This window comes from Manihot esculenta, chromosome 3, assembly GCF_001659605.2.
Source record: "Manihot esculenta cultivar AM560-2 chromosome 3, M.esculenta_v8, whole genome shotgun sequence".
NCBI lineage: Eukaryota > Viridiplantae > Streptophyta > Magnoliopsida > Malpighiales > Euphorbiaceae > Manihot > Manihot esculenta.
The window spans coordinates 29,365,140-29,389,973 of NC_035163.2; the positions used below are offsets into that span (position 1 = coordinate 29,365,140).

General features: G+C 38.3%; 1 protein-coding gene across 2 annotated transcripts; it reads left to right on the forward strand.

The window, feature by feature from the left end:
- Window positions 1-4,323: 4,323 nt before the first annotated feature.
- On the forward strand, window positions 4,324-23,262 carry LOC110612047 (TNF receptor-associated factor homolog 1b). Of its 2 annotated transcripts, XM_021752688.2 has the most exons (13): window positions 4,327-4,667; window positions 5,542-5,771; window positions 11,848-11,959; window positions 12,091-12,179; window positions 12,265-12,333; window positions 12,416-12,548; window positions 13,108-13,266; window positions 13,607-13,955; window positions 14,982-15,094; window positions 16,029-16,179; window positions 16,530-17,005; window positions 17,115-17,316; window positions 21,831-23,262. In XM_021752688.2, the coding sequence occupies exons 2-13, from the start codon at window positions 5,594-5,596 to the stop codon at window positions 23,088-23,090; spliced, it is 3,291 nt and encodes a 1,096-aa protein (XP_021608380.1). In that variant the 5' UTR covers window positions 4,327-4,667; window positions 5,542-5,593; the 3' UTR covers window positions 23,091-23,262. The 2 variants fall into 2 exon arrangements, with proteins under 2 accessions (XP_043811073.1, XP_021608380.1); XM_043955138.1 differs by lacking the exon at window positions 13,108-13,266 and having other exon boundaries at window positions 4,324-4,667.
- The last annotated feature ends 1,572 nt before the right edge of the window (window positions 23,263-24,834 follow it).

A 24,834-nucleotide genomic window follows, 5' to 3' on the forward strand; every position in this document is an offset into this window, starting at 1 on the left:
GAAATTATCTACTATCATGATTATGAACTTCCTTGACCCGGGTGCCTTAGGAAACAGGCCAAGAATATATATCCCCCATTGAAAGAAAGGTCAGAGACTTCCAATGGCTGCTTGCATTTCTCTTAGGGTCCTCTTGGGGTATTTGCATATATTTGGCATCTTTCTTCTGGATAAGTTGTTTTCTATCTTGCATTATCATCGGGCAGTAGTACTCTTGTCTGAATATTTTCTAGGTGATTGTTTGAGCTCCTTCATAGCTCCCGTAATCACCTTTATGGATATCCTCCAGGATTTCCTGGCCTTCCTCCTATGTAACACAATGCAGCCGTAGCTGTCTTGAGGACCTCCTATATAACCAATCATCAATTAGTGTGTATTTAAAAGACTTTCGTATTATCTATTTGGCTGATAACTCATCGGCTGGAAGATCATCTTGTGCCAAAAATTTATATACGAGTGTCATTCATGATTCCCCCTCCTCTGTGGTAAAAGACTATTCCACTTCCGTTACCGGAGTGTGTAATTACTCGAACTAAAATGGTTGAGTTAAGTGTTATTCACCCACTTTTGCCATCTTAGCTAGAAGATCTGCTTCTTCATTATTATAGTCTCGTACTCGGCTACATTGTTGGTGGCTTTGAAGGCAAGTTTTGTCGCAAACCGAAGCTTTATGCCGGTTTGATACTGCAATATGATCCCGATTTCAAAACTCACAGTCCCGCAAGCTCTATCTACCTAAACTTTCCACTCCTATATGGTTGATTCAGGGGACTCTAAAGGATCTAATGACAGAGTCATTTTCGCAACAAAATCGGCTAATACCTAGACTTTTATTACCTTTTTCGGAACATACTTTATATCATAAGCTGACAATATTACTACCTAAGTAGATAATCATCCCAACAACTCTGGTCTGTGTAGAATATTCCGTAGAGGATAATATGTTATGACTTCTATGGTGTGCGATTTGAAATATAGTTATAGCTTTGTGGCTGATATTAGAACTGGAGACACCAACTTTTCGAGAGGAGGATAATTCAGCTCCGTCTCCTTTAAAACTTACCTGGCATAGTATACTAGGCTTTACTCCCTATTATTTTTACGAACGATTACCGAGCAAACTGTTTTCTGTGTCACAAATAAGTATAGAAATAAAACTTCGCCTTCGATAGGTGGGCTTAGCAGTGGAGGAGATGATAAAAAGGTTTTCAGACTTTCAAAAGCCTCTGCACATTTTTTCCCCATTCAAACTTACCTTTGCCTTTTAAGGCTTTAAAACGGGAGACACCTTCTGGCCGAGCATGATATGAATCGAACTAGGGCAGTGACTTGCCCATTTAACCTCTGTACTTCACTAATGGTTTTATGTGCTTCCATATTTTGGATAGTGTTGATCTTCTTAGGGTTTGCCTCTATGCCTCTTTCTGAGATGATATACCCCATAAACTTCTCAGCACATTTTAGGGTTCAACTTCATACCCACCTTGTCCAGGACATCAAAGACTTTCCAAATATATTTTGGATGGTCTTCTAAGGACCGACTCTTTACTACCATGTCATCCACCTATACTTCGACTATTGATCCCATCATGTCTTTAAAAATTCTTGACACCAGTCTTTGGTACGTCGCCTCTGTATTTTTTAATCCAAAAGGCATTACCTTATAGCAGAAAACTCTTTCGTTTTGTTATGAACACGATATTCTCTGCATCCTCAGTGTTAATTATGATTTGGTGATATCCTGAAATGGCATCAAGGAAGGAAACACTGCATGACATGAGGTCGAGTCTACTAACCTATCGATGGATGGCAACGGGTAATGATATTTTGGACATACTTTATTCAGGTTAGTGAAATCCACGAACATCCTCCATTTTCCATTAGCTTTCTTTACTAGGACCGCATTGGCTAGCTACGTGGGATACTTGACTTCCTTTATCAACCCTGCACTCAAAAGTTTATCAACCTCTTCTTTGATCACTTGCTGCCTCTCTAGTGCAAATTTTCTTTTCTTTTGTTGAACTGATTTGACAGTCTTGTCAATAGATATCTTATGAGTGATGAGAGCTGGATCCACACCTGTTATATCTTTTAGAGACCAAGTAAAAGTGGTTACTCGGCTCTTTAGTAATTCTATTAGACGAATCTTTATTTCATTGGTTAACGCAATACTAAACTATACCTTTTGTTCTTTACCTATCTGAATCTCCTCTACCGGGTCTACTGGCTTCGACTTTACGTAAGATTCCAACTTCTTTAACAAGTCGATGGGCATTGTTGCTTTCCCAAGATTTTTTGCTGGGTGTCTATAACCTTCTTTGGCCAACCTTAGATTTCTATGAACCACTACTATTCCCCTTGGAGCTAGTAGCTTAAGACACATATCACCCATATTAATAATGATATTGTGACAGTTTAGGACTGGGCGGCTAAGTATCATATCATACGCAAATGAGATATTTACCAGTACAAACTCTGCATACAACTCTCGCCTATATTTTTCGTCACCCAGTAGTAGGGGGAGGTTGATGGTACCCAACACTGCTACGGTCTTATCTCCTAATCTTACTAAAGGATAGAAAACTCTGACAATATTGTTTTTATTCAAGCCTAACTTGTTAAAAACATTTAAAATGAGAAGGTTAATAGAACTACTTGTATCCACCAATACTCGCCTTACCTCGAACCTATTTAGGAGGATCTTAACGATCCGCAGGTCGTCTTGAAAGAATCCAATCGCTTTGTCAGGAGGACCGAACCTTACCTATTGCTTGACCCATAGTTCTTAATTAACTGACAAGACGTCTTCTGCTACACGCTTATTTTTTTTCTTTATCCATATCAGGTCCTCCCATAATGACATGTACAATTTCGGCAATTTCAAGAGATAGAGAGGAGATATTCCTTTTTTAGAGAGAAAGGGAACAAAAGATCGATTTTAATCCAAATGAACAAAGATAATTCAATGGATCTCCTCGCAGCGGAACCAAATGATTAGCCGAAAAAAAGAGTAGTGCTGTGATTGGCTAGACCTACAAGGAAGAGAATGTGAGGTGGTGGTGGGTGCCCACGGTAGCCATTCTGACGCTCAAGTCAATATACTAAAAAATAGAGAGAATACGATGAATTGCTTAAAACTTGAGAGTGTAAGAGAATAGCATACCTTTGCCTATGTGATCCTTCTCTTTTTATACTATAAGAAGGTGAAGATAAATATAACATTTTTTAATAATACGATAATGATGTGACTGACTGTTTGATAAGGGATATCACCGGCTAATAGGTTGGTAATCCCGTGATTACAGACACAACGAGTATATGCTGAATTGTGTAACTTGATATCGAGACTCGTCCAATCTAGGGGAAGGCGAGTATTGATGATGATTCAGATATTAAGGTGTTCGAGTTTTTTTTTCTCGAGCGTACTGCTATTTATTAAATTTTTATTACATGAATTTATTTTGTGGTGACAACTCATAATTTATTTTAGACGATTGAGGCGATTGTTACGTAATATCAATTACTAAATTGCTAGTAAAACTGATAAATTATATATTTTCAAAGCACATTAAAAATAAATATATTAAAAAAACTAATGAATAACTTATCATCCGAAAATTGTAAAATTATTTATAATTTGAAGATAACCATAGCTCTTGAAAAATAATTTACGATTAACTTGGCTGTTAATTTTTGTCTAAATTATTTAAAATTAGAATTAAAGATGATATCGTGATCTTGATACCTATATTTTTTATATCCTAAAAATCTGCTAAAAAAATGTAAATAGATTCAAGAATTATTTAAAAAGATTCACATGATATACGCCTTTTGGATTGTAATATTATTTTAATTTAATTTCTAAATAATTTAACATATTATCTAGAGAAATATTAGCAATAATTATTTTGAAGTAATTGTTTAATATTTTTTATTCTATTAATTATAAAATATTATTATATTATTTATTTTTATCATTATTGAATCATTAATTATTATATTTTTAATAAATAAAATGAAAAATATTAAATAATCACTTTCAAAGAGTGACTTCCGCTTGTACTCGCTGTGTGTATAATTTTTTCTTTAAAGTGCTAAAACCCGCTAGGGTTCACACCTGAAAATGGTGACGACCCCCGAGACCATTTCAATGAAGCCAAAATCAGCCCAAATACAAAAAGGGCTTTGTCTCCAGTCTCCCACCACCCATCCATAGGCGTTTGGCCACAGCCACCACCCAGAGCACAACACAAACCCTAAACTCTTAATTTTATTATTTTCCTCATTTTCTACTATATTCACTGCTTATATAAATTTAATTTATTATTATATTGCGGATTAGGGGAGAGGAGGAGCAAGCAAACAAGTCAGTAGGGTAGCCACAAGCCCACCTCTCTTCTTCTCTCCATTTCTTCTTGTATCTCTTCATAGCTTGCGCTGTATCTTCTCCTAAATAAAAATGTTAATTTCTTTTTTAATAAAAAAGACAAATCGATTATTTAATTAAATTAAACCAAAGTAACGTCAAAAAATACAAATTTTTCTGTTTTTGGGCTCTGCCTTTGGTCTCTCCTTCTTTCCTTTCTTTTGCTGCTCCTTGGACCTCTCTCTCAATCTCTCTCTCTACCATCTCAGAGCTTGGACATAACCCATTTCTCAAAGCTCAGGTTTGTATATCCATTCGATCTACATGTTGTCGTTTTAAATTCTCCTTCTGTCTGTGTCTTTTTTTTTTTTATATTTTTTTTACTTCTGTTTTTCTTTTGCCGGTATTTTAGGGTTTGGTTTTGATCGGGGTTTTGGGTTTTTTTTTTTGTTCGATCTTAAGTTACTCGTCCCAAATTGTTGAAGGGTTTTAATTAGCGTGCGTTTAATGCAATAGGGTATATGCGATGGCTTTGTTTTGTTCGTTTTGTTTATTTTTCCCCAATCTGTTTTATTTATTTAAGCTTATTTTTTTGTATAATTATATTGACAAATTAGGGTTTATTGCAAATTGATTTTGGGATGTGGGTTTTTGAATTTGAGGATTGTGTTTGTTGGGTTTGTTTGATGGCCGGAAAATCGTTGGATTGAGAATTAAATAGTTTATATGAATGCACTTGACGTTGTTTCCGCGTTTGGGAATTAAAACTCTGAAGCCGAATGGTTGTTTGAAGTTTGGTGAAGTGGATTTTTATTGTTTCATGAGTTCTTAATTGATGGAAGATTGAAAAATGCAAATTTTATCATCCTTTTCAGTTCCCTAAATTTCTGCAGCCAAACAGACGACTACTCAAAATATGGTTTATGCTGGATTTACACATTTACTTATTTTAGTAAAATATGTTTCGTTTGGGGATTTATTCATGCTTTAAAATGAACAAGAGAAGTAATCCTTTAAAACCAGTGTTTATTGTAACTGGAAACTCATGTTCTACAGCTAATTTTTACTTAATGGTTATGTTTGTAAAATTGAGCTGTGTTTTGCTGCCAAACAAATTAATACACGGGGGCTAATTTTATTCATTTTGTTTCTCATGAGGGCTTCCTGTTATGCAGTGAGTGGAGTTGAAGGATTGTGGTTGTGGGGAAAGGAGCTTTGGAGTGGGAAATGTCTGGGATTGTGAGCGAGGAAGCTGGAGTTGGAAGGTCTATAGAGGGGATTTCGAGTGGGCAGCGCTGCCAATCAGGTGAAGCATTGGCGGAATGGCGTTCGTCTGAGCAGGTGGAAAATGGAACACCATCAACTTCGCCCCCCTACTGGGACACTGATGATGATGATGATGGAGGTATGGTCTCTCTCTCTCTCTCTCTTCTGTGTGTGTTTTTCTCTTTTAGTAAATATGTTTCTGATCCATGAAGATAATTTGGAAAGTTGAAAACTAGAACAGTGTCAAAAACCTTGGAGATGTAAGGGAAAGGGAGAGATCACCACCTCATTGGTTTCTCCAGCTGCGGTGGAGATGCCAGAATGATAAAATTCAGCCTTTTGTTCGCATTACTTACTGAAGATGTAAAAAATTTTAAAAGTGGTCCTGTTGAAAAATCCTAACAATGAAATTTATTCTCTTCCACTTCAAAACCTGGGTTTGCACAATTCTTACGGAGGTGCATTCACTAAAATGGCTGGCATACAATTTTTTTTCTTCTTTTACTTCTTCTTTTTGAGATTCTAATTAATGAGGATGAGGAATAGATGAAGATTTCTTGTGTTAATTTAATTATTGAGAATAGAATTGTTATCAATTTGAGACTTGAGTTACAAATGTGATTCATAAGAAATGGCTGCTGTAAATGCTTCCATGTTTAATGTTAGGGTCCCTAGTTTGTTGTCTGGTTTGGGGTTTATGGGTGAGGGGTGTAGATGGTGTTTGGGTGTTTTTCTTGTTTCCATGGGTCATGAACAAACTCAGCTCATAAGGGAGCTAAAACCTTTTCTTTTGAGTTAAAGTACTCAAGAACGGAATTGGGTTTTGGAAGCATGCCCATTCTATTGATGATTATTGTTTAAATACAGGAAGTGTTAACTACTGCTTCCTACATCATAGGAGCATTACCTCAATCATGGAGGAACACCCTCCCTAACTAATTAACAATAAAGAAAGTGGAGGAACCCCCTCCTACAAAACAGGAATCATTTAAAAACAGAAATAACAAAACATAACAGAACTTTGACTAGTTCATAATTTCAATTTGTGGGCTTGGACTCTTGGTTCTGGTTCCTTGACGTGCATATACCTGCAAAGGCTTGGTAACATTACTTCCCTGCCCCACAGGAAGCTTGTCCGCAAGCTTAAAATCTGGGAATCTGTCGACCAAAGATTGAGCCGGCTCCCAAGAAGCATCAGCAGGAGAGGAATTACTCCAGTGGACTAGAACTTCAGGATTGCCCCTCTTGATACGATGATCAAGAATAGCTAAAGGATGAATAGGTGGATCTAGAGGAAAGGGCGGCAGTAGTGGAATTGTGGTGGACTGGTTCTCATGATACCGTTTAAGGTTGGACACATGAAATACAGGATGGATCTTTGAAGTTGGAGGAAGATCCAGCGTGTACGCCATGGAACCAACACGTTCCATAATGGCAAAGGGGCCATAGAACCTTGCCGAAAGCTTCTGATTGCTCCTGTTAGCGACTGAAGATTGGCGATATGGTCGAAGGCGCAACAAAACCTTATCTCCCACCTGAAATTCCAAAGGCCTGTGGGAAAGATCATAGGAACGTTTCATGCGTTGTTGAGCATGTTGCAGATTTTCACGAAGGGAACTCAACATCCGATCCCTTGATTGTAAAACAGTATCAACTGCGTCAATGGAAGAGCTCCCAGGTAAGTAAGATAACAATCTTGGAGGAGGGCGACCATACACTGTTTCAAAAGGAGTGGATTTGAGGGAAGAATGGTAGCTGGTGTTGTAGCAGAATTCAGCCCAAGACAACCAGTCAATCCACTTAGTGGGTGTAGAACTTGTGAAACAGCGAAGGTACATTTCGATGGTTCGGTTGACCACCTCCGTTTGTCCATCCGATTGGGGGTGATAAGATGAACTGAAACAGAGCTTCGTTCCACACAAACGGAACAGTTCTTTCCAAAAAGAACTAGTGAAAGTCACATCCCTATCACTTACAATAGTTTCTGGCAGGCCATGCAGCTTAAAGATGTTGTCAAAGAAAGATCGTGCAACACTTACAGCGGAATATGGGTGGGACAGTGCCAAGAAGTGTCCGTATTTGGAAAATCTGTCGACCACGACCAGTAAAACATTTTTACCCCGAGAAGCAGGAATCCCTTCAACGAAATCAATAGATATGTCAGCCCAAATCTGGCATGGAATCGGTAGAGGATGAAGCAGGCCGGCTGGTTGTAGAGTTTCAGTTTTATGCCTCTGGCAAGTATCACAGGCCTGTACAAAATCCCGGACAATTTTTTTCATACCAGTCCAAAAAAAATCACGAGTGATCCGGTAAAGAGTCTTCTGGTAACCTTCATGAGTTTGATTATGAAGAGCACTGACAACCAGCTGAATGGTTGGAGATTTCTGCGGAATGTAAACTCTGTTTTTGTAGAAGAGTAAATCATTCCGAAAACTCCAGTTGGCTGAAGAAGTACCCTCAAGAATAGCCGCAATTTTTTTCTGAACTTCTGCTGATTCTGTCTGCTCTTTCCTAATATCATCAAATAAACTTAATTGCGGCATAGAAACCGCCATTAGAGCAGCACTGTCAGTATCTCGGCGAGACAGAGCATCAGCCACAATATTGGATTTCCCTGCTTTGTATTCCACTGTAAAAGAAAAACCCATTAGTTTACTGACCCAATGTTGTTGCGTGGATGATAAGTGGCGTTGCTCCAAGAGATATTTGAGTGTATAATGGTCTGTGCGAACCAGAAATTCACGGCCCCACAGATATGATCGCCAGTGTTTAATGGCTTTCACTAACCCAATCAGCTCTCGTTCATACGCCGGAAGATTGAGGTGGCGCGCTGCGAAAGAACGGCTGAAGTAGGCGATTGGTTTGTTTTGCTGAAGCAGGACAGCCCCTATTCCAATACCAGAAGCATCGCACTCAACAACAAATGACAAATCAAAATTCGGCAAGACTAGGATAGGAGTATTTGTCATTGCCGATTTCAATTTTTCAAAGGCAGCCAACGATTCTGCATTCCAGACGAACCCATTCTTGCGCAACATAGCTGTAAGCGGCGCTGCGATTAAACCATAATTCTGGACGAACTTACGATAGTATCCTGTAAGCCCTAAAAATCCCCGCAAAGCCCGAATTGTGGTGGGCTTGGGCCATTCCATTATTGCTGAAATTTTGGTCTGATCAACTTGAACCCCATGCTGTGAAATAATATGACCTAAATAGGAAATCTGAGTTTGGCCAAAAACACACTTCGACCGCTTGAGGAACAATTTATTTGATGCCAGCAATTGAAATACCAGCTGAAGATGGTGGAGATGCTCCTCCCAAGACTTACTGAAAACCAGGATATCATAAAAAAAACGAGCACAAATTTTCTCAAGAAGGGTTGGAATACCTCGTTCATCAAGGCCTGGAAAGTCGAAGGGGCGTTGGACAATCCAAACGGCATCACCAAGAATTCAAAGTGGCCATGGTGAGTCCGGAAAGCTGTCTTTTCCACATCAGTAGGGTGCATGCCCACTTGAAAATATCCAGATAACAAGTCCAGCTTGGTGAAATACTTTGCACCTCCTAGTTCTTCCAACAACTCATCTATAACCGGAATTGGGAACTTATCCTTGATGGTTATTGCATTTAATTCCCTGTAGTCGACGCATAATCGCCAAGACCCATCTGCTTTTGGAACCAAGATCACTGGGGAGGAGAATGGAGATCTGCTCGGCCGAATTATACCCTGTTTCAACATGGCTGCACACTGCTGTTCAATCTCATCTTTTTGGCCATGCGGATAACGGTAGGGCCGGACCACCACTGGTTTTGCTCCTGGCTCAAGAGGAATACGGTGGTCACACGCTCTACTAGGTGGCAACCCTGTTGGAGCATTGAATAAAGGAGCAAATTCTGCCAATAATTGCTGCATTTGTATATCAGAAGCGGTGGAACCGAGCAAACTGTGCAGATCTGACCTTGTTGTATTAAATGAAGAAGTCAGCCCCTGAAGGTCAACCCGATGCCCCTGTTGGAAGAAACTCATACTCATGACTGAAAAATCCCATAAAATGGGTCCCAAAGTGCATAGCCAGTTTACTCCCAGGACGACATCAAAATCAGTTAGAGGAAGAACAAACAGATCAACCATAAAGGAGTTTGATTCGAGTAGAATCGGGGTGTCCTTACAGATTCCTGGACTGGTAAGTTGGTCGCCGTTTGCAACGTGAACCTTTAAGCCATTCTTTTCATTAACCTCGGCATGTAACTCTTCAACTTTTGATGCAGATACAAAACTATGGGTGCTGCCGGAGTCGATAAGAATTAGAACCCGACCACCTTTCCAGCTGCCATACAATTGCATGGACTGGGGCCCTCGAACACCAGTGATGGCGTGCAAAGATATTTCTGGCTGATTTAGATTGAGGTCTGGGAAAGTATCACCATTCTCATCTGGTTCTTCCAAATCAATCCAGAAAAGCTTCTTACATTGATGGCCGCGAACAAATTGCTCATCACAGTTAAAACACAGGCCCTTTTTCCGGCGCTCATCCATCTCGTCTCTAGACAGCCGTTTAACTGACCGATTGGAACGGAAATCAGATGGAAATGTGTTGCGACGAAGGTCTTTCACTGCTGCTGAACGGGGAAACAGCTTGCGTTCATACAGCCGAGAAATACTCATCGCGGTTACTAGATCCTTGGGCTGATGTAGTTCGACTTCTACTGAGATAGAATCTTGTAATCCGCTGAGATATAATTGAACCTTCTGCTGCTGTGTTAAAGTACCTGCGCGAGATACCAATACTTCAAATTGATTCTGGTAATCTGCCACAGTTCCTGTTTGACGAAGCTTAGCCAACTCGCCTAATTTATTGCTGCGAATTGGAGGGCCGAAACGGAGGTTACATTGTTGACTGAACTCATCCCAGTTGGGGTCTGGAAAATCATCCAGCAACTGGAGGTACCATAATTGAGCAATGCCCTCTAAGTGATAGGAAGCAAGGCTCACCTTCTCCTCATCAGGGGTTTGTTGATGACGGAAGAAATGCTGACAACGGCTAAGCCAGCCCAAAGGATCCTCCAGGCCATCATAGCGCGGAAAATCAAGCTTCGTGAATTTAGGCACAAACGAACTTCCTCCCGACTGTTCAGAAGTCGAAGTACCTGAAATTCCCTTATCTCTCCGTGATTTAGCTTGACTCTCTGCACTGGCAGAATGTAACCCCTGCTTTGTTGCGTCTAATTCAGCAGACATGGCAGCCAGTTTAGCGTGAACTTGAGCCATCTGATCATTGCGATCTTTGTTAGCTTGCTGTTCAGCTAGAAGTAACTCAAAGAGCTTTGAAAGCTGTTCCTGAACTGATTCACCCATAACAAATGGCTCTGATACCAAATTGTTAGGGTCCCTAGTTTGTTGTCTGGTTTGGGGTTTATGGGTGAGGGGTGTAGATGGTGTTTGGGTGTTTTTCTTGTTTCCACGGGTCATGAACAAACTCAGCTCATAAGGGAGCTAAAACCTTTTCTTTTGAGTTAAAGTACTCAAGAACGGAATTGGGTTTTGGAAGCATGCCCATTCTATTGATGATTATTGTTTAAATACAGGAAGTGTTAACTACTGCTTCCTACATCATAGGAGCATTACCTCAATCATGGAGGAACACCCTCCCTAACTAATTAACAATAAAGAAAGTGGAGGAACCCCCTCCTACAAAACAGGAATCATTTAAAAACAGAAATAACAAAACATAACAGAACTTTGACTAGTTCATAATTTCAATTTGTGGGCTTGGACTCTTGGTTCTGGTTCCTTGACGTGCATATACCTGCAAAGGCTTGGTAACATTTAAGTAATATCATTATGAGGTCTTCTACTTGGTGCACCATGGATCAAGTTTATCAGGTTGTGTTTGTTTGCTATTTATTTTATTAACATTTTATGTCTTCATACTGTTGTTATTGAATTAAGGCTTAGTTAAGTTGTGTGGTTCTACATCTGAAATTAGGAAAATGTGTAACCTGTAATACTCACAGTATTAATTTTGGTACTTTAACATTATAAACTTGAAGATGCTGACTAATGGACCTTAGTTTGCCTTTCTGTTGCTGGATATATCCTTGACTGCCTCTAATTTTGTTTCTAGAGTCTTTCTACTTCTCTGTTTCTTTCCCCAGAGATATGAACTGATACTTGTTTGACTTTTTTGCAAACTGATTTTTCTTCATTATAGGGCCAAAACCTTCTGACTTGTACGGGAAATACACTTGGAAGATAGAGAAATTTTCACAGATTAACAAAAGAGAACTTCGTAGCAATGCATTTGAGGTTGGCGGCTACAAATGGTATGGCTTTGCATACTCTTGTTTTCTCATGCTTTGTCTTTATTTTGTCCACTTTATGCATCTTGCTTGCTGAAAGTCAGTGTCACATGAAACAGTTGCGTTATGTTTAAGCCTTCTGCTTTGGCTGACAGGTACATTTTAATATATCCCCAAGGTTGTGATGTTTGCAATCACCTCTCTTTGTTTCTCTGTGTGGCCAACCATGACAAACTTCTTCCAGGTTTGATATTAATAGTAAGTTTGATATTGATTAACTTTCTCTGTCCTCTGTAGTGAAAATATTTTCTGTTCTGATTTGGAACCAGGTTGGAGTCATTTTGCACAGTTCACAATAGCTGTGGTGAATAAGGATCCAAAAAAATCAAAATATTCAGGTTAGTTGGTTACTTGGCTGAATGATGTCTTAATTGATAATGGAGCTCTTGATATATTATTGACTAAATGCAAATTGTGCAGATACGTTACACCGATTCTGGAAGAAAGAGCATGATTGGGGATGGAAAAAATTCATGGAATTATCAAAAGTGTCAGATGGGTTTTTAGATGCTGCTGACACTCTAATTATAAAGGCTCAAGTGCAAGTTATCAGGTGTCTGATAATTGATATATTTTTATCTGGTCTTCAGTGTTTTTTGCCACATTGCAATTTTTGTCAGTTATATCATTTTCCATTTAATCCTTTTCTTCAGGGTTTTTGTTAGAGTTTGTCAACCATGTCTTAGCATCTTCCTTTTTATACCTTTTCTTTTCCAACAAAAAATTTAGAGCCAGTTGCCAATGTTTTTCGAGTGGTGAAGAATAATGATTGCATTTGTGCCAATTTCTCTTTCTATCTGAAGTTGGCTCAGTAGGTAGGCATCCATTAACTTCTTCTTCCTCCTCCTGCGGCCTACTTAATTTCCTCTTTCACTTTCTGGGTGTGCCAATAAAATGGATCACTGTGATTTGTTTGAAGTTATAAATTCAGGATCATACCCTGTGCATCTGAGACAATGTTTTGTTCAACTATTTGAAATTTTTTGTTTAAGGAATTAAAGTTCTTTTTTTTTTTGTATGATTGACAATTATGCTTTTTAATTTATTGGTTTCTGGTGGTATTTTCACATTGTGATAAGAAATTTCTAACCTTTTACTTTTATTGTCTTTAGGGAAAAATCAGATCGGCCTTTTCGTTGCCTTGATTGTCAGTATAGGAGAGAACTTGTTAGGGTGTATTTGACAAATGTAGAGCAGATTTGTCGACGTTTTGTGGAAGAGAGACGAGGCAAGCTTGGGAGGTTAATAGAGGATAAAAATAGATGGTCAAGGTATTATATGTTTGAATTATAGAGATATTCAAATTGAACAATGAGTATTTCCTGCAAATCTACATGGTATATGATGAAAATTGTGATGTTTCAATAGCTATTCTATGTTATTGATATTATCTTCTACTTTCTCTTTACTATGGTTTGAAAATTTAGTGGTGCTTATGAGGTTGTTGGCTTGGGATGTTTGTTTCTAGTGTAAGATTTTTGTTGCCTGTCTTGATGGACTTGTAGCCTCATTTATAATTTTCTTCCTTTTGCCTTGCTTATTTGAATGCTACAGTTGTCCATTCTACACAGCATATAGTATTAATTAGATAACAGAATTTTAATTTTGCAGCTTTTGTGCTTTTTGGTTGGGAATGGATCAAAATGCTCGACGACGCATGTCTAAGGAGAGAACTGATGTAATTCTGAAAGTAGTGGTAAAACATTTCTTTATTGAGAAGGAAGTCACATCTACTTTGGTAATGGATTCCTTGTATAGTGGATTGAAGGCTCTTGAAGGCCAAAGTAAGAACAAGAAGGGGAGGGTGAAATTGTTGGACAATGAAGAAATGCCAGCTCCAATTGTTTGTGTGGAGAAAGAAATGTTTGTATTGGTGGATGATGTTCTGCTACTACTCGAGAGGGCTGCAATGGAACCATTGCCTCCAAAAGATGAAAAGGGCCCACAGAATCGTACGAAGGTGGGTTGGGATTTAGAACAGTGTTTTATGTTGAACTGTTTGTGGTAGACTCTACTCATATAAATGGAAATAGATGTTTAGTGGAGTTGTACAATTATATATTTTGTTCAAGTTGTTTGATGCAATATAATCCTTGTTAGAGTTGTCATAAGATTACTAGGCTGTGTTCATGTTTATGCTGCAGTGCAAAGTAGAATGCCCTCCCAGCTATTTCACAAATAGGATCATACGGTGCATATTTCATACATTCTCTATGAATGATAGTTGGTTGTTGTAGGTCTTTAAGCTTTAATACCGTAAACTAAAAGTGCAATGCAGGAGGAGGGGGCTCCTACTAGTGTTACTTGACCGAATTGAATCAAACAGTTACTCAGTGAGAAAAAAATTTAAGCTATTTCAACAGTGGAATGTATTTTATTCCGCTGGTTGCATTAGGAGGTTCACCCTTGCCGTGCCTGTATTGATGGTTCTAGAATCTAGAGTTGTGGTGCTACTATGTGGGTCATGGACTCGTGACAGCATGGAATTAGTGTCATGCAATTGTTTAGGAATGGTGTCTTTGCATTCATGTATTTGGGTGTGGCATCCTGTTAACATAAATCATAAGTTCAAAGGGCAATTCATTATCCTGAGCCAAAAGTGCACAAATATGAATAGCAATTCCATTAACCTATTGATTCAAGCGAATTAAATTACCAATAATGTAAATGATTGTGTCTTATTTCTATTGGGGTGAGCTAAGAGAAATACTTTAATGGTAGGAATTTTGGTCTTATATTCATACACTACTTCCACTCCTGTTATTATCTATAGCATTGATTATTGTGTGGTTCAAATCAATCTGAGGCTGATCAAATGACCATATATATTATTAGAGATTTCAATATTTATTTGGGAGGTATAGTGGAAAGAAAATTAAAATGCTTGCTCTTACCTTGCAGCATTGCAATCTCTTGGATTCCTAGTGGTCTCTGTTCTTTTGATAGTCATTCTTATTTATCAAAAAGCGCTTATGCTTGTATGCAGGATGGAAATTCTGGCGAGGACTTTAACAAGGATTCAATTGAGCGTGATGAAAGACGGCTTACAGAATTGGGTCGTAGGACGGTGGAAATATTTGTCCTTGCCCATATTTTCAAGTACTATATCTGATATTCTGATTATCTATGGATCTCTTATAATATAACATTCCAGTAGAGCAATTGCTTCTCTGGCTTAAGACCATTGATTTTTCCACACTTTAGAATTAGATGCACACTGAAGAGCGCACTCTCATTTACTCAGTCTATCTGGAAGTTCTTCCTTTTCAACAGGATTAACTGTCAGGCTAATATTATCATATTTTGTAATTGTTATTTTTTACTTGCTATTCGTTATTACATTGATATTTGATACTGAGCAGTTAGCACTTGCAAATTGTAGAGAGTTTGAATGACATTGAAAGAATGCGAGTTAAATGCTTTATCAGTTATTTGGGAACCTTCGTAAAATGTGTATCATCTATTTTCTGCGGAGCCTATGTTTAATGCTTTAATTCTGAAGAGGCTTTTTTATTTGTTATTAAGAATGAACTATCATGGTTAGGGTGACATGGTAGCTTTAAGTTTTAATAACGTTTCATATAGGTAGTAGTGATATTTGGCAAATAGGCATTGGCCCTGTTTGCTCATGGATTCTTCTTGGAGATGTGTACCTTAGAATAGAGATGGGAGTACTCTCCCTTCACCTGGCAAATAGGAAACAATCATTTGTGTCAATTTAGCAAGTCAGTATATTCTTGGACAATTGGCATTTCATTGTGAGAATTTGATGTATTTATTAACTTCATTATTATCTGACCTGCATCTTATTTTTGCCTTTCTTTTCTATGGTTGTAATTTCCTAGTAATTATGTTTGCAGGATGAATTTAGTAAACAGTTATGATATCAATGTTTTTTATTGCTTAAACAAGCTATTATTAGAGGATCATATGTTGCAATTTTCTATGTGCTTTGTGGTTTGATGATTAGAGATGAATTACACAGCTTTGTGCATGTATCTCCTAACTCGCAAGTTTATCTCCTTTACTGTAGCCACAAAATTGAAGTGGCTTACCAGGAAGCTGTTGCTTTGAAGAGGCAAGAAGAGCTAATCCGTGAAGAAGAGGCAGCATGGCTAGCTGAAAGTGAGCAGAAATCTAAACGTGGAGGAACTGAGAAGGAAAAGAAATCAAAGAAAAAACAGGTATGACATCTACCTTTATTTTCATGCAAGTACTTCATGCCTCTTATTGAATTGGGTGTCAATAGTTAAGAAGAAAGGAGATTTGGCAGAAACATAATAATATTTTTAAACCTTTGGTTGCTGAAAATTGATTTAGCAGTTTGATTCTTCATTATTTTTTGCTTTTTTTTTTCTTAGTAGAGATTATGTGACATATGTATGATCCATCATGCATATAATCTTGTGCTGGAGTGAATGAGATGGTTAAACCTTGTTTGGCAGATAGTTGCTCAGAAGTTACATTCAGTGTTAAAGATAATTAGATAAAACATTTGCTTACATGAGTATTGGTTTTGCTTATATAACTACAGGCGAAACAAAAGCGGAATAATCGCAAAGGGAAGGACAAAGGGAGGGATGAAAAATCCAGTGCAGCAGTATCAGACAAGCATCAAGAGGAAAATCCAACTAATGAGAAAAAGGATCCTATTATGGTAGAGGTGCAGCCTGTGGTAGAAAAGTCTGATATTCTGGAAGATGTGTCTGATGTGTCTGATTCGGTGGATGGTGTTCTTGAGGTCCTCCAGCCCGATTCAGAAGACAGAGATGCAAGTCCCGTTAATTGGGATACTGATACTTCAGAAGTTCATCTGTCTACAGAAGCCAGCGGCAGTGGAGTTGGTGGATTATCACCTATGCCAAATGGAACGGTTGAGAAAAGGAGCACATCTGCAATGGATGACAGTTCATCTACTTGCTCTACAGATTCAGTCCCGTCTGTTGTTAATAATGGCTCTTATAAGGGGAGTTCTTATTCAAGCTACCAATGTGTAAAATCGCCTAGCAGGTAAGATGGTAAACATATTTCCTCCACTTCTCCACTATCAGGATAGATCTGTAATGAATCCTATGCTTATTATTTGTAGAGTAATGAATCCTATGCTTATTATTTGTAGAGGGAAGTACCCGAGAGGTAAAGGGACAAGTGATGGAAGTTGGACAATTGAGATGGATAATCAGCTTTTTGTGCCTCCAGTAGATGCTGGGGATCTCAATGAGGTTGCTGAAAGTAGCAAGGCTGTTGATTGTGAGCCTGAAGCTATTGTTCATTCCTCACAAGATAGAATCATGTGGACTGAGCAGCACGCAGCTAAGAAGGTGAAGTTGTCGCATCTTTTTGGTTCAAACTTCAGGTTTTTGCTTGTTGATAATATTGAACCTATTTAGTGGGAAATTTAAATATCCAACTCCATTTACGTTGACTTCTCTTTCTTTGAGCATTCTCCCCATAGATGTCTACAACTGTTATCCTATGTGTTGAGATTCTTTGTATAAATAGTCTAGATTTGTAGTGATAATTAGGGATATAATTATGTGATATGATTGGGATTTGATTAGGCTATAATTAGGGAATTAATTGATTTGCTTAGTATGTACTCTTGTAAGTAGTATATATACCCCAATTGGCTTGAGGGGAATAATCAAGTATTTTCTCTTAAATTCTACTTTTTTCCATCATCGGTTTCATGGTATCAGAGCCAAGAAACTTGGTTCACTTGTGAGTGGCAGATCTGCCACCTTACTTTGGAGACTTTCTGAAAATCAGTTGGTCTCACCACTTAGCCCATCCTCCTCGCCCGCTTCCCCTTGAAGCACCGTCGTCAGAACTGGTCCCACGCGCCGCTCAAAGTAATCTATCTCTGGTACACGCACCGGCATGTGAACTGTCCTCCTGCGATCATTTCACGCTAGCGACTCCAACCCAGTAGGTTCGGTCACCTGCCCAGCCCGTCTTTACACGCCCCTTGTGAACAGTAGCGTTGATTTTACTGTTCACAGGCATAGATTTTCCTTGTTTGGCAAATTAAGGTCCCTGTTCTAGAATCTCTCTCAACATGTATGAGAAGCAGAACACCCTCAATACAGGTTCTGTGTCCTTTGAACTTTTCTTTTCAATTGCTACGGTGAAGTTGTAAGAAAGTAATAATTATGCGTCTTGAGTTGCATCCCTAGAATTATGATTTTGAAGATAAGGGTATGATGATTATTTATCAAAAAATGCCACTGATATCACTGCCACTGATAGAACCAACTCGATTTAGATTGATGCTTAATTATGTAGTCTTTTATGGCATTCGTTAGATCCAAAATTGCTTACTCTGTTTTAGTCTTGCAAAACTTGGTGTAAGGTTTGGACTAAGGCCAAAACATTGTATACTAATGACATACAACGCATCTATAATTTTGTATCAGATATGGCTCATTTATAACAGAATCATCAAGATATGGCTAGTTACTTGGGTCAAGTAGAAATTCTGAAAGATGAATTTAATTCTCTTATGCCTTTTACTGATGATGTTGATGCACAAGAAGAATAACATGATAAATTTTTTTTATGGTTTTGGTATCAATTGGACTGCGATCTATCATTTGCTCTGTGAAAGATCAAATTTTGACTTATTCAATTAATCTAACTTTAGAAGATGTGTCAGCTAGGCTCTTACGTATTTCCCTTAGTAAGAGTGATGCTATAGATATGGAATCCTCAGTTTTGGCTATGCAGTAAGGGAATCAAGGACAAGGAGGAAATCGCAAAGGTAAAGGGGATAAGTTTCATTGCTCCTGTTGTGATAAGAAAGGTCACACATGAGATGCATGTTGGGCATTGCATAGGCGACCACCATGGCCCAATCAACCCAATAATACTGGCAAGCAGCTCATCTTGTTCAATTTAATGAAGAAGGCCTGCATCCACGACCTACCAATAAATCTCAGGAACTAGATTCAATCACTTTAACTGGAGAAGACTATAAAGAATACTTGCAGTTCCAAATAGCTAAGAAACATCCTCCATCTTCCAGCATTGCTCACTCCGGTAATTCCTTTGTTTTTCTAACTAAGTCTTCACCTGTTGGTCCATGGATCCTAGACTCTGGTGCTCTGATTACGTCTCTGGTAATCACAATCTTTTCTCTACTCTTGTTTCACTTTCATGCCATCTAAAGTCACCTTAGCTAATGGTTCACAAACTCAAGTTAAAGGAATAGGAAAGTACAACTTCCTTCTATTTCCTTAACTAATGTCTTGTTCACTCCTGAATATCCATAAAAGTTAATTTCCATTAGCAAATTGACAAAAAATCTTAATTGTTCAGTAAGTAACTTTTACTTCTGATTCTGTTGTGGTGTAGGATCGGAGTACTGGGAGAATGATTGGAATAGGATCTGAGTCACAAGGGTTATATCATCTCTCTACCTCTCTAGTTGTTTTTGTTTCTACCACTTCCGCTGAGCTTATTCATAACTATTTGGGATATCCTAGTTTTCTCAAATTGTAGCAAATCGTCCCTAGTCTTTCTTCTTCGTCTTCTTTAGCATGCGAGTCATGTCAACTTGGGAAATAAACTCGGGCTTCATTTCCCAAGCGAGTCAATAACAAGGCCACCTTGATATTTGACATTGTTCATTCAGACATTTTGGAGTTTAAGTCGTGGCAGTACAACCTGTGGATTTCAGTATTTTGTTACTTTTATTAATGATTATTTTCATTGCACTTGGCTTTTTTTAACGAAGAATCGCTCTAAGTTATTATCCATTTTTCAAAAATTTTGTGTTGAAATACATAATCAATTTGGTGTTCACATTAAGGTTGTGCGTAGTGATAATGCACGAGAATATCTTTCCTCCTCTTTTTCTCATTTCTTGTCTACTCAGGTATTACTCACCAGACTTCTTATGCCCATATTCAACAAAATAGTGTTGCCGAGCGGAAAAATCGACATTTGATTGAAACCGCTCGCACCTTACTCATACATCATAATGTTCTGCTGCGTTTTTGGGGCGAGGCGGTCCTTACTGTCTGCTGCTTAATCAACCGTATGCCTTCCTCTTTTTTGTAGTATCAAAGTCCTCATTCGGTTCTCTTTCCTAACCAGACCTCCAACCAGTTGTCTGTGCGAGTTTTTTGATGTATATGTTTTATTTATAATCATACCCTGGTAAAGACAAACTCCAGCCCAAATCAGTTAAATGTGTCTTTCTCGGCTATTCTCGACTTCAAAAAGGTTACAAATGCTATGATCCTACTACTAACAGATATTCTTTCTCTGCAGATGTCACCTTTATTGAAACATCCCCTTATTTTTTTTCTAGTCCAAAGCACAAAACCTTTGTTCCTAGAGTTTTGCCTATACCTGCAACTCTTATCTCTCCTTGACCTCACGTCAGTCCATCTCCCACTTTTACACCACCTCTTCAGGTCTACACACATCGGCCTCATCCATCATTCATCTGCTACTAACAATGATACTTCTCTCCCTGATGCTGGTACTTATAATGACTCACCTCCAGTTCCATTATCACTTACTTCGGTCATGCGTTCAGTAGCAACAGCTACTATTGCTCTCCGAAAAGGTATTCGCTCTTCTCGAAATTCTCATCCCATTTATAATTTTGTGAATTATCATCGTTTGTTTCCTTCCTATTATACTTTTGTTTCCACCGTGTCTGTTGTTTCTATACCCAAGACAATTAGAGAAGTATTGGATCATCCTGATTGTTGTAATGCAATGGTTGAGGAGATGACTGCTCTTCATAATAATGGAACTTGGGAATTGGTCTATTTACCACCTAGCAAGTCCACTGTTGGTTGTCGATGAGTTTACACAGTTAAGGTGGGACCTTTGTAGCTAAAGGTTACACACATATTTTGGGGCTTGATTACAGTGATACTTTCTCTCCAGTAGCCAAAATAGCTTCTGTTCGCCTCCTTATCGCAATGATTGCAATTAATCGTTGGACCCTTCATCAACTAGACATTAAAAATGCATTTCTTCATGGTGAACTCGTTGAAGAAGTCTATATGGAGCAACCTCTAGGGGATGCATTTCTACTAGCTTAAAGGTTTTCATGAGAAGACATTTTATTAGGTTAAAGATTGAGTCGGGATGCATTTCTACTAGCTTTGTTAACTCAAATGATCAACTAACTGATGTTTTCACAAAACCTCTTTTGGGTTCAGACATCAATTATATTTGTAACAAGTTTGGAGCATATGACATGTATGCTTCAGCTTGAGGGGAGTGTTGAGATTGTTTATGTAAATAGCCTAGATTTGTAGTGATAATTAGGGATATAATTACCTGATGTGATTGGGATATGATTAGGTTATAATTAGGGAATTAATTTATTTTCTTACCTAGTATGTACTCTTGTAATAGTATATATACCCCAATTGGCTTGAGGGGAATACTCAAATATTTTCTCTCAAAACTTCTGCCTCTTTCTTCTTCTTTTCATCATCAGTTTCACTATGTTACCACTTGAGACATCTCCTAGAGGGGAAGTGCTTCCCCTATTTCACTGCTCCCTTTTTTTACTAGTGAATCTAGATTATTATTCATTTTCTCTGGTCCTTCATTATTGGTTGTTCTTCTCTGTCTCCTTCTTTGTGGGAGACAAGTGCTACTTTGGAGCATAAAATATATTTCTGTAGGTCTTTTCTTTTTGACAAAGTTTGAAATTAAAAATGAAACTCTTGAAAGCTGTTTTTCTAGCTTCTCTCTATATTTCTTTTATTTTGTAAAGCTTTTTGTTTTCATCTGATGAGCATTGTTTTTATTTAATTTTATAGTTTCAGAATCCATCTTGATAATCATTCTTTCTATGAGGTAGGTAGTGGAAGAAGTTTTGCCACAAAAGAAAATGAGCCCTAAAGACTCAGTTGATGTGGAAAGGTGCTCCAAAGAAAGGGCAATGACTATCCCATCCTCTTCTAGAAGCCCTCCTAGAAGTCCTCCCAAAAATCATCCATCCACGGTTTCATTGAGGTCGGGAAACAAGACTTCAGCTGGCATAGATCCTTCTGTTCAGAGTAAGAAAGCATCTTCAGATTGTGCACATCAGTCTGATAAAGCATCCTCTTCAATTATATGTCCCCAAAATATAGGCATGTGCAAACCTGAGACCCAGAATGCCTTGACTTCAAAACTATCTGAGAAGCCAGTGCTACAGCAAGTCTCAGTGATGTCAAGGCCCTCCAGTGCTCCTCTAATCCCTGGTCATCGGGCAGCTGCTCCTGTGGTTTCCATGGTTCAAACAGCCCCATTACTTGCTCGATCTGTTAGTGCAACTGGTCGGCTTGGTCCTGACGCTTCACCAGTGAATCATAGTTATGCTCCTTTGTCCTATCGAAATGCCATTGTAGGCAATCCTGTTGGCTCAAGTTCAGGTGGCTTAACTCATGCCAACTCTCCTAGTTTGGGAGTTCACCTGTCATCAGCACACACACAACAGCCTGCGTTGGTATCTTCATCAATGTTTTTGCTCCCGAGTTCTGATAGGGTAGATCTGACCTCTGCCCAATCTCACTTTCCTTTTGGGATGGCAACTCCGAATGCCTTACAGAATGGGGCCCAGCGGATGGAGAGCTCACAAGGTGTAGTAACAGATGAGTTTCCACATATTGATATCATCAATGACCTGCTTGATGATGAACATGGTATTGGGATGGCAGTTGAGGCAAGCAGCGTCTTCCAGTCTCTTAACAATAGACCACACTTCTTAAATAGGCAATGCTCTTTTCCAGGTGAAATGGGAATGTCAGGTGAATTGGTTTCCTCGAGCAACAGCTCTTGCAGATTTGAGCGTGCTGGGAGTTATCGTGATAGTGGGTTTCAGCGAAGTTATAGCTCTTTTAGCACGCAGTTTGACAGGCTAAGGGAATTCATTCCCCGGGCAAGTCCATTACCATATTCAAATGGGCATGTTGATGGACTGATTCCAAGCCATTGGCCGGTGGCTGGCTCTGATCTTTCTCTAGTGGGCATGACGAACGGAGAGGCTGATGGTTCTCCATATTTCAGTCCAGAGTATTCAAATTTGGCTTGCAACAGCAATGGCTACACAGTATTTAGGCCTTCAAATGGGCACTGAAGGAAATCCGGGCGAGACTAGCCCTCAAATTTGTGGGTCGTTGTCCATTGTAATAATGTAATTTGGGGAAATTGCTGGGTCGCAGAATTGGAGTGAGGTTGTAATCTTTTCATAAGCTTTAACATTTTATAGAGTGTTGCTGCCTTCATTGCCTACAGCATTTTAGTTTGAATTGATGAGTCTATCATGTATTGATCTGGGGCTTGGTTAAAATGTTCGAAATGTCCGAGTGATGAATTCAACTCAAGTCGCGGGGAGTTAAAAATACGGCTGCTCGTCCACCCATTGAGACGCCAAATAGCACTGGGTTCAGGCTGATGCTCATGTAAAGATGAAATAATTCATCAAAGCTTGGGCTTTTTTTTAATTCAATCTCTCTATATATAAGAAGCATTTTAAGATTTACAGATTTCTTCCACTTGACCTCGCAATTTTATCTAACGTTTGTGAGTTTTTATCCTGCGTATTCTTTCCGGGACAAGACGTTTTCTTACAAAAGTAAACTAGTATTATTTTAATATCGTATATATAAAATAAAATAAAATACAACCGTTATTTGGCATAGGATTATTTTAATTTGTGTAGCAATATTATGAAAATAATTTTTCATATATTTATATATTAAATTGTTTTTATACTAACAAATGGAGCATTTTTCCCTCCATTGCGGCAATTACAAATTTATGTTATACCATATTATGCTCTATCAATTCAAATAAAACCATAAATTTATATTCAGTATTTGTAAATATCATTATTAAAAAAATATATAACATGTCATATCTATACTTATTATTGTACTCCTTTATGAATAATTAAAATGGATTCTATTTATCTTTGGAAAAAGAAAAAAAAAATAATGAGAATTTACTTTTTATTTATTTTTTATTTTTTTATATCAATGATACAAAGCAATTTTTTCACGAACGCATGGTAGAATTGTACGCATGCCACTAATGAGATGAGATAACTGCTGATTTCATCTGCTTAACGTTAGATTAAACATTTCATATAAATGTCAGGATTGACCAAAAACAACCATTTAATCCTAATTAATCAACGGTCAAATTCAGGGTCCAACTAAATGCAATCCCAAGAAATTTCCTTAATCCCGCCCAACACCCTTAATCCCATAATTAATCATTTTCAGATTAAACCTTGACGCTCAAGTACAAAAAAAAAAAAAAAAAATCTTTTCTTGCTTATGACTAGTTCAATTTCTTGAAATTTTATACAGCAAAAAAAAAATAATAATAAAAAAATAGAGGAGCTTTGTAGTCAACAGTCAAAAACATTTTTCACGTAGAATAATGACCTAACTCTTCCAAGCATATCAATATAAATACCTCCCTCAAGCCCTACTCCTCCACAAATTCTTCATACTTCTATTCTTTTGGCCTTCAACAAAATGATGAGGTTTCTGATCAACATCGCTTTGGCCGCAATCTTGCTGCTTTCTTTGCACGTCCACTCATCCAAAGCTACCAGAACACTCTCTCAAGACTTCAACAGTAAAGAACTTGTCCTTCAGTCTCTTCAGAAAGCTCCTGTGCCTCCTTCTGGGGCCTCCGGCTGCACAAACATTCCCGGCACCGGAGGACCACCCTGCCCTAATACCATCAATGAGATGAACTTTGCTGGTAATGCTTTGTCTCGAGCAGCAACTGCTTTTCCTCGTCTCATGCTTGATTTTGGTGTAGCTACCAATAAAAAATGAAGCCATGGCTTGGAAACTTGAAGCTAA

Bases quoted from the DNA above. Each gene is read 5' to 3' on its own strand.
- LOC110612047 (XM_021752688.2), top strand. From the start codon at position 5,594: ATGTCTGGGATTGTGAGCGAGGAAGCTGGAGTTGGAAGGTCTATAGAG. The intron at 5,772-11,847 runs GTATGGTCTCTC...TCTTCATTATAG, and splicing joins TGATGATGATGATGATGGAG to GGCCAAAACCTTCTGACTTG. The intron at 17,006-17,114 runs GTAAGATGGTAA...TATTATTTGTAG, and splicing joins TGTGTAAAATCGCCTAGCAG to AGGGAAGTACCCGAGAGGTA.